This window comes from Gekko japonicus, unplaced genomic scaffold (assembly GCF_001447785.1).
Source record: "Gekko japonicus isolate JY-2015 unplaced genomic scaffold, Gekko_japonicus_V1.1 scaffold1746, whole genome shotgun sequence".
Classification (NCBI taxonomy): domain Eukaryota; kingdom Metazoa; phylum Chordata; class Lepidosauria; order Squamata; family Gekkonidae; genus Gekko; species Gekko japonicus.
Window position 1 is genome coordinate 218864 of NW_015159767.1, and position 10111 is coordinate 228974.

Sequence of the window (10111 nt, forward strand, 5' to 3'; positions counted from 1 at the left end):
CCCCATAGCTAGAAATCCAAAACTGTCCAGTGGCACCTCTAAGACCAAGTTTTATTCAGGTACAAGCTCTCCCTCCTCTGTGAGGGCAGATCTGCGTGTCCCCCCCCCATAGCTAGCAATCCAAAACAGTCCAGTGAAGCCTGAGCGGTGGGTGTTGCTTTTTGACACACTTCCAGTGATGTCAGGGGGGTGGCATATGCAAATAAGTTATGCTAATGAGCTCCCGTGCCTCTTTTTCTACGAAATGACCCCTGGACGGGAGGCAATGTCAGGGGAAGGCCTCGGCCTCTGTGCCCTGTTGTTGGACCTCCAGAGGACCTGGTTGGCTGCTGTGTGAGACGGGATGTGGGACTAGATGCGCCACCGGTCTGATCCAGCAGGCGAGAACTCCAGTTATAGGTTAGAAAAAAGAGGGCCAGACCCTGAATTTAACCCGCCTCGATAGCGGCCATTCCTGAGCAGAGAAGGCCCCGGAGCGATGCAGCTGGACGAGATGTCTTGGGAGAGACGGGGCAGAAATATATCCTGCAGCAGTGCCCATTAACCCAGCGCAGTGCCATAACTGCTCCAAGGAAATCCACCGTTAGTAAATGTGCCTCCTTTATCACAGGCTGGGCGGCCTTGCCTGTGCGCCAGGGTCTGAGCGGCGGAGGTGAGTGCTAGCACACGCGCAGCCCTGCAGTCATGCAGAAGAGGCTGGACGCCGCACTCGGCTCGCACGAGGGCCCGGCGATATCAGCAGCGGCACACGAGCCCGGAGGTAGCATCTGGAGCCGCTCGCTGCTTCTGGCACCGCCACGGCAGAGCCTGAGCGCAGAACTGGGCAGCTTTGCTTTCTCCTCTCCCCTTCCCGACTCCGGCCCTGGCAGATCAGAGGAAGGCCAACCAAAAGGAAGCGGAGGGATCGATACGGGCCTTCTGCCCGGATCGGAGACCGTGAGAGCAGGGCAGCAGGCGTGCGGCTGGATAGGCTAAACCTGGCCGGCTTTTTTCTGACACCCGTTTTCCCCCCTCCCGCCCCCCAACAGGTCCACCCAGATGGGGTTGCCGATCCTTATGGGCCGTACTGACGAGTGGCGCCCTCCGCTGCAGGAGGAGTGAACGGCGGGGCTGAGCCATGGCCAGCTTTCTGCAGCTCCTGCTGGCCTGGTTGGGAGGCTGCGGCTGCGCGGGCCGGCTGGCGCCCCCCAGTCAGGGATCGAAGGCCGGGTCCTTGCGAGGAAACGCCTCGCAGCGCTGGGAGCGGCCCCTGCTGAGGTCCCGCCGGAGCTGGGTCTGGAACCAGTTCTTCGTCATCGAGGAGTATGCCGGACCGGAACCCGTCCTCATTGGAAGGGTGAGCCTCAGTTTGGTTGCACCTCCTAGTTTGGTTTGGAGGAAGGAGAGGAAGGGGAACGGCTTAGGACAGACTCCCCTGAGACGCGTGTTCCCAGCTTTGCGGGTGGGAGGGGGGAGTTGGCCTTGCAGGGTATCCTTAGCCTCCTCCCCTTCTCCCTCGTTCTTCTGCGCTGTTCACTGGTGTGGCCTTCGTTCCCAAGACCCTACAAGCAGGGGTCCCCAACGTGGTGCCTGTGGGCGCCAGGGCACCTGTTGAGAGCTTGGCTGGCACATGCCAAGTGTTTTCAGAAACCAGGTAGAGCCAAGTGGGGCTCTTGCCTACCACCGCTTCTGATGGGCTGCTGCTGATTGGCTATCCAGGTGGCAATTACGTCACTTTGGTGGCAGCCACCACCAGCATTGGTTTTACTCTCTCTCTCTCTCTCCCCTTTCCCAGGGTATCTTAAAAATTTACCCTGCCAGTTTGGTGTAGTGGTTAAGTCTGGGGACTCTAATCTGGGAGAACCGGGTTTGATCCCCCACTCCTCCACTCGCAGCTGCTGGATGACCTTGGGCAAGCCATAGTTCTGTCAGAGCTGTTCTTGAAAGAGCAGTCCTCGAAAGAGCTCTCTCAGCCCCACCTGCCTCACAGGGTGTCTATTGTGGGGAGGGGAAGGGGAAGGAATTTGTAAGCCGCCCTGAGACTCCAAGTGAAGGGCGGGGTACAAACCCAATCTCTTCTTCTTCTCTTCTGCACTTGGATTTCCTGTGTGTGTTTTTGTGTGGCTTTGCCTCCCGCGGCAGCTATTTTGTGGCCGCTCCCGGGTCAGTATTCCCACAGGGTCCAAAAAGGTTAGGGACCCCTGCAGTGTTCCCTCTAAGCTGAGTTAGTGTGCGCTAGCTCACAGTTTTTTAGCCTCTGGCTCACACGTTTTTGTCTTCGCTCAGGAAGGATGGGGCTCCAGAGCAAACTGATTTATGCAGTAGCCAAATCGCTCGCTCACAACTTTAACGCCTCAGCTCCCAAAGTTGAATTCTTGTTCATAAGACGCCACAGCTTAGAAGGGAGCATTGGACCCCCGCCCTACGGCCTACCCCACAGTGGGCAGATTTTCGTCTGGACATTCTCAGGTTTTCCTCAGCATTCTTGGAACTGACTGAGAAAATTAGCGTAAAACCTCTGACAGGTCTGGAAACGAACCGAAAGCCATGCACTGTAGATTGGGCTGCAGAAGCCACAGAATATCCTTTTATAACTGGGCTTTTGGTCAAAAAAGGACTGTGGTTCAAACGGCCGAGGATTCAGGCAGGCAGGCTGCTGTTTTAATCATTGGTTCACTTCGTTTCTACCCTGCCTTTTCCCCCAGTGGGCCCCTCCTGTCCTCCGTTTTACACCCACAACCAAAGCTCCCTCTAAGCTGTGGCGTCTTGTGAGCAAGAATTCTGCTTTGTGAGCCACTGGCATTGAAAGTTGTGAGCGAGCGATTTGGCTGCTGCATCAATTAGTTTGCTCTGGAGCCCCATCCTTCCCGAGCGAAGACAGGAATGTGTGAGCCGGAGGCTAAAAAACTGTGAGCTAGCTCACACGAACTCAGCTTAGAGGGAACACTGCTCACAGCAACCCTGCGAGGTAGGCTAGGCTGACCCAACCTCACCCAGTTAGTTTCCATTCCAGAGTGGGGATGCAAACCTGGGTGCCCCGGATCGACATCTGTAACACAGAGATTATCAAATAAGACGGGGGGGGGGGGGAATGGGGAAGGAAGGGGGAGAGATTCTCCTTTGTACGCAAACGTGTGGGACACAGAAGGATCTGTGTGCCCTGTCTGGAGACCTTGCGCACGGACATACTTCCTTGTATGTCTGAAATGGGTCTCTGCTTTCCCTGCCCCTCTGTGAGGTCAGTGCATCCCACCCAATGGCAGCCAGAGGCCCCTCCACTCGAACCAATCGCTGCAAGAGGCTTGATTGCTGCCCTTTAGCACATTAGAAGGCCCATAATTTTGCCCGCTCCGCTCACTCTCTGCTCTGTTTCTCGGACAGCTTCACACGGACGTGGACCGCGGCGAGGGCCGCATCAAGTACGTGCTGACCGGAGAGGGGGCGGGCACGGTCTTCGTGATCGACGAGAAGACGGGCAACATCCACGTCACCAAAACGCTCGACCGGGAGGAGAAAGCCCAGTACACTTTGCTGGCTCAAGCCGTCGACCGGGCCTCCAACCGGCCTCTGGAGCCGCCGTCCGAATTCATCATCAAAGTCCAAGACATCAACGATAACCCGCCGGTCTTCTTGCAGGGTCCCTATCATGCCACCGTGCCCGAGATGAGCAACGTGGGTGAGTGTGGTGGGCCTCGTCGGGGAGGGCCCCTCCTGTTGACCCACAGAAGGCCTTTCGGGGCCCATCCCGGGCAGAAGAACTTCTTGAGGTACCCCTGCAGTGATTCGCAGGCACTGAAAAAAAAGAATACTAATAATACAGACATCAAGGACACTCCGAACTGGAGCGCAAGCATCTCAGGGCTGTCTCCCCCCCCCCCCCAAAAGGAAAAAAAAAAAAGGGAAAAAGAAGGGATGACAGGAAAAAGCTCGATTCGGCGGGCCCTGTGGCAGGCTCAGAGCTCGTTCCCGCCTTCCTCTTGTCCCCATTCTCTGCGGGAGAAGTCAGAAAATGGAGGCGAGAGAAAGAGCCCTCCTGCCGAGTCCCAGCAGGATACGATTCAGATTCATCTCCTCCTCGCCTCCCCCTGTGGGAAAAACACAGAAGGGCTCGTTCTGTCAGGCCCCCATCAAGATGGGAGCTCCGATCCCTCCCCCCCCTCTCTTCCAGGCAGGGAGAACACAAGTCCAAGGGGCTCTCGCTGGCAAAGCTCCTCTCCGTTGACGGTGTTGTTCATTTGTGTCCGAGCGGGGACTGGTTTGATTTTTCCGCCTCAGGCTCCCAACCGCCCACAGCTGGCCTTATGCCTCGAGTGTCGACAACCATGAAAGTTTAAGCGCGAGCCACGGCGTGGCTAGGTTCTTGTTTCTTGCACACGCTGTTCCAGGTTCCTGCAGACCACTGGGCGAACAAATCGGGATCAGATCTTTAGGAGCCGCCGTCTCTTCAGCATTTGTGTTCCCAGACTGGCGAGTCTGGAGTGTTGCAGGGGTGGTGTCCGGACCAGCGTTCCCTCTAAGCTGCGTTAGTGTGAGCTCGCTCAGTTTCTTACCCTCCGGCTCACACACTTTTGTCTCCGCTCAGGAAGGAGGGCTCCAGAGCAGACTAATGTATGCAGCGGCCAAATGGCTCGCTCACAACTTGAATGCCGGCAGCTCGCAAAGTAGAATTTTTGCTCACGAGACTCCACAGCTTAGAGGGAGCACTGGTCCAGACTCCTTAAAGCTCTGCAGCTCATATCTGTGAACAGCAGATAAACGTATATATATTTTTTGTTCTGAATTAAAATTGCTGGCACGCTTCACTCTTGCAGGCAAAGTTAGTCTGCAAAGGGAAGAATTGCTCAGCCGTAGAGGAATTCCTCCCTCTCCCCATCCCAGGATCTGGGGATGATTCCCGATGGGCAAGAGGCTGGAACAGTGACTCAGGCAGAGACCTAACATGGAGACTCGTCTCCGGGCAGCATCATTCTGTTGCATCTCTGCGCTGGGCGGGATCGACCCACGCTGACTCACAGCAGAATGATCCATCTCTGGCAGAGGCTGATGGCTGGAGGGCAAGCTCAGTGCAGTGACTCATACAGAGACACAGCAGGAAGCCTGCTATAGAGATGGGTACTTTGAGAGGCACAGGTGTGTTGAATTATTTATTTCATTCTTGCAGCACACAGTTTGGAAATGACTGTTTTAGCTTGCCTGTAGATGGCGTTCCCTCTGCAAGCATTCCTCTGCAGAGTCTGGGGGATATTCCCCGCTCGTATTCTCTTTAGGGCCCCTGCTGTTGTTTGGTTTGTTGTTTTACGACTGCTCTTCCATTTTTAATGTGTTTTATCGATCGGGTTTTTATGGAGATCTGAGACGTCAGCCGCCTTGCTGACTCTTCCGAGCCATGTGGTGGTGTTGGATGTACAAACGGCAAAAGCGAAAATAAATAAATCAGGGCCTCGTCAAGACTTCCCACATCCCAAACAACGGGACCTGTCGAACACGCGGCATGCGCAGATTCTACATTTTGCAGCTATCTCGCCGCATTCTTCCTGACAGGCCACCCGCAAATGGCATTTCGGCAGCCAAGATGGAAGGCCCACTTTGCCAAGTGGTGCCGCAGCTAGTTGCGCCCAACACTTTCAGCATGCTTGTGTTACCAAGGTCAACCCCGCGACCTGATGCGGACGCAAAACTGGCCACTTAACTGAGCGCTCTGCTCTTGTGTCGTTCTCCCCCGTTTCTGCAGGCACATCTGTGATCCAGGTGACGGCCCACGATGCGGACGACCCGGCCTACGGGAACAGCGCCAGGCTGGTCTATACGGTACTCGAGGGGTTGCCGTTCTTCTCCGTCGACCCCCAGACGGGTACACAATGGGGAGGGGGGACAGAGGTGGGATGGAGGGGCGCGTTACAAACATCACCCCATTGTTCAGGGGAAGGAGAGACTGCAGGGAGAGAGGTGTGTGGTCTGCCTGCGAGGGGAGGAGGGCTGACGGATTCGAATGGGTTTGGATATCCTTGTGATGCAATGCTCCCTCTAAGCTGTGGAGTCCTGTGAGCAAAAACTCTACTTTGTGAGCTACTGGCATTGAAGTTGTGAGCGAGGGATTTGGTTACTGCATAAATTAGTTCGCTCTGGACTGGAGCCATCCTTCCTGAGCTAAGACAAAAACGTGTGAGCTGGAGGCTAAAAAACTGTGAGCTAGCTCACACTAACTCAGCTTAGAGGGAACACTGCTTGTGAGAGACCTGTTGAGGTTGGAAACACCAAGCTGGGAGAAATCCATTTAAGCTTAAGATGGGAGACGCAGCCCAGAGAGCTATACCATCCAACTGCTGCCTACCTGAATAAGGTCCTCCATCAATCCTAGGTCTGGATTTCATGTTTCTGCTGCACAGGCCCGATCTTAAGAGCAGGTTCCGGGGCTGAGGTCTGGTAAGCCTCTGCTCAAATTAAGCCTGAGGCAGGGGGAAGAAGTGCACAGTTCTGATTGTGAAGGTGCTACGGTTGCCAGTCTCCGGGTGTGTAGAAGACAAAAATGAGAGCTCACGGGAGGAAGTGGAATACCAAAAACAACATCCATGACAAAAATAACGAAGAGTCAATAAAGATAAGTTGCAAAAACGTTTACTATAGTAATGTTGTAGAAAATTTTCTTCTATAATTGCTCACAACGCAATGAATACCGCGCTCTGAAAACAATTTGTTTATTTGCTTTATCTGAGTGTGTAGTTATCCCAATTCTTATCAATGACTACGCAACGAATACCGCGCTCCGAAAACAATTTGTTTCACAATATTCACTTTATCTGAGCGTGTAGTTATCCCAATTCTTATCAATGACTACCTATCAACTCTTGAAGGAAGTGTTCCATGCTGACTCTCTAAGAACAGAACCCGAGGTCTTCACGTCGCTACACGCTCAGATAAAGCAAATATTGTGAAACGAATTGTTTTCAGAGCGCGGTATTCGTTGCGTTGTGAGCGATTATAGAAGAAAATTCTCTACAGAATTACTGTAGGAAACATTTTTTGTGTGGATTTATTTATTTTTGGATTTATATCCCGCCCTCCCCAAAGGCTCACTTATCTTTATTGACTCTTCGTTATTTTTGTCGTGGATGTTGTTTTTGGTATTCCAGTCTCCAGGTGCGGCCTGGAGATCCTCTGGGATTACAGCGGATCACCAAACAACCGAGCTGAGTTCCCCTGGAGAAAATGGCTGTTTTGGAGGGTCGACTCTATGGCATTATACCCCCCAGAGGTCTCTCGTCTTACCAAACACCACCCTTCCCAGGCTGCACCCCCAAATTGCCAGGAATTCCTCAACCCAGAGTTGGCAGCCCAAGAAGGCTCTGTCTTCTTTGTTCGAGAGTGTGCCCTTCCTCTGCCTCGTTCTTTGAGACTGCTGGTGTAGCATATTTATCATAATTTGAAATCTAGGTAGTGCTATGCCAGTATTCCAGGGCTGGGAATGATAGATGAGTGGGCTGACATTCATTAATGGAGCAAATGCCGCGCAGGGGTGTATGCGATTAGACGGAGTGCTTCGAGGGGATCAATCAACCTCCGGGTTGCCTCGTTGTCTCTTCTGCAGAGCCTGGGCACTTACTGGGGGCCACCTGGGCCAGTTTATTAACTCGACTCCCCATCCATGTATTCATATTTATGGTCACAGGCATCCAAGGAGCGCACTGGGTCAATGCTCTTCTCATTTATCCATTTCGTCCCTTGGGGAGAGGGGCCGTGGCTCAGTGGTAGAGCATCTGCTTGACATGCAGTGGGTCCCAGGTTTAATCCCCGACATCTCTTGTTGAAAGGACCAGGTAGCAGGTGATGGGAAAGACCTCTGCCTGAGATCCAGGAGAGCCGCTGCCGGTCTGAGTAGATAGTAGTGAACTTGAGGGACTAAAGGTCTGATTCAGTATAAGGTTGCTTCATATGTCCATGATCTCTACCCACAAGCGTCTGGTTGGATCTTCCACATCTTGGTTTCTTCGTTATTCACTCTTCTTAAATGAGCAGGATTAACTGTGATTGTGGAGTGTGCTAGGAACATTTGGGAATGTACATATCCATCCATCCGCCAGCCCTTGTCCTCTTTGCTCTTTCTGATACTCGCTGTTCTCTTCTTGCTCACCGGCAACGGCAGGTGTGATTCGTACCGCGACCCCCAATATGGACCGGGAAACGCAACAGGAATTCCTCGTCGTGGTACAGGCCAAGGACATGGGGGGCCACGCGGGAGGGCTTTCCGGAAGCACTACCGTCACGGTCACCCTTAGTGATGTCAACGATAACCCTCCCCGCTTTCCCCAGAGTGAGTTGGGAAAATCTGGTTAGCGGTGGGTCTCAGTCATTGTCGTGGAGTTTGGCGGCGGCGTCTGGAGGGAGGCGCTTGAGTGTCACATGGAAATGCCTGTCAGCTAAGGAAACTGAGGCAGCCTTTCTTATACAGAACGGTGAATCTTAGGGTTTGCCCTGGCCAGTTCAGATTTCAATAAAGACCTATAGGCTGAGCTTGCTGGATCAGAGTGCCCAGGACAAAGCAAGAAAGCACTGCTCAGATCTTCACAGGTCATCAGTTAATTAGTTTTACTAACTACGGACTGCTAGAGAGCTCAGAGCTCAGGCCTTGCCAAAGACCTTTGGGAGACCTTCGATCTGAGCTGTCGACCCGCTCAGGCTTAGAAAAGCTCCTTAATTACATTCGTTGCAAGAAACAGCAAACGGTGCCCAAAATAGATGTTCCAATCTGATTGCCTGTTTCAGTCTGCTGTTCAGACATGACGCTCGGCATTAAAAGATTTTTTAACAAATATTTTAGAAACATGGTTGTGAATCGATGCAAAACTTTGCAGCGTCTTCTGCAGACTCCTTGTTGTTGCGTTCAGGATCAGGGGGGGGAAACGAAATCTTCCCTCTTCCGAATATTTATATTAACCACCAGGGCTGGCGTCAGCTTACCCTGAGGTGGGACAGCTGAAAGGGCCCAGGGTTTGTGGTAGGGCCCACGGCCACAGAGCCCCCCGACCACATCCTGCCAGGAAGGAATGGTAGCACTCCTGGGGGGCACCGTGCTGGCTCAGCCGGTCACCATGGTCGCCGTGCACTGGAAACTGGATACACAGCCCGAAATCAAGTCAAACAACAGCGCTGAAGGTCAGAAAGCTGGGAAATCAGTCCAAGGATGCAGGAGCTAGGAGCAGGGAGCGGATGCTACGAGCCAGGATCAGGTCCGAGAAGGCACGGTTGCTTCCGCGCTGAGGCAGGTGCGTGGGGGTGTTTATGACCAGGTCCTCCCTTCCCTGGGAGTCAGTCTGCCAAGACTCACAGCCCTTCACGTTGCCTTTGCAAAAGCTGCAGTCTGGGACTCCTCCTTCGCTCTTGCACATCCAGCCGCTGGCGTGCCCTGCGTCTGGGACACTCAAATCCTGGCCCGGGGGGACCGCCCCCGGGGGGGGGGGGGCTGGGCCAGGCTCTGGATCAGTCTCTCTGGCTACTCCTCCTGCGCAGTTGCTGGGGCCTCTTTTCCCTCCGGTGCTGTTAAGGTTTCCTCTGCTGGGCTGGCTCCAGAGGAGGCTGGGTTGCTCCGTGCCTCTTCCTCATCTGAGGATTAGTCAGCCTCAGCAGAGCCAGGACCCAGGACAGGCACAGTGGTGGTTTTCCTATCTGCACACGCTACCCAGACCCATTGGGGAAGGGACATATGGTCAGTAGGAAGGCTCGCAAACAGGCAGGAGGAGGAAGGAAACACAGGCAGGTGGAGATGTGGGCGGGCTGGAAGGAAAGCACGAGTGGGGGACCTGGTGGTGGTGAGGGAAGAGGGTGAGGGAAGAGGGGGACCCCATAGACTCAGCCCCCCCCCGCAAAAAAAACCTGGAACTGGCGTTGGTAATCAAGCACACATGTGGAAATGCACAGATCCCAAATATTGCCTAGCAGGGGGCCCAACCAAGACTGCTGGCAATGGAGGAAGTTCTTGGAGCAGGGACCATCATTGTGGGTTTAGAATGATCAGTATACAGGAAGCGGGGACCCACGATACTTGCAGGGGGGGAGAAGGAGCTCCACGTGGAGGAGGAGGAGGAGGAAGCAGCCACAGGTGAGCCTTCTCCCCCACCCCCCCTGCACTGATGGTGAG

The 10111-nt window shown here is 53.9% G+C and overlaps 1 protein-coding gene across 1 annotated transcript in view; it reads left to right on the forward strand.

Annotated features, from left to right (window-relative positions):
* Positions 1 to 1117: 1117 nt before the first annotated feature.
* CDH24 (cadherin 24) overlaps positions 1118 to 10111 on the forward strand; it is a 26215-nt gene continuing 17221 nt past the window's right edge. Inside the window, exons 1-4 of the mRNA XM_015406266.1 lie at positions 1118 to 1336; positions 3361 to 3655; positions 5711 to 5830; positions 8120 to 8287. Of these exons, the coding sequence (XP_015261752.1) occupies positions 1118 to 1336; positions 3361 to 3655; positions 5711 to 5830; positions 8120 to 8287 (802 nt within the window). The remainder of the gene's footprint in view (positions 1337 to 3360; positions 3656 to 5710; positions 5831 to 8119; positions 8288 to 10111) is intronic.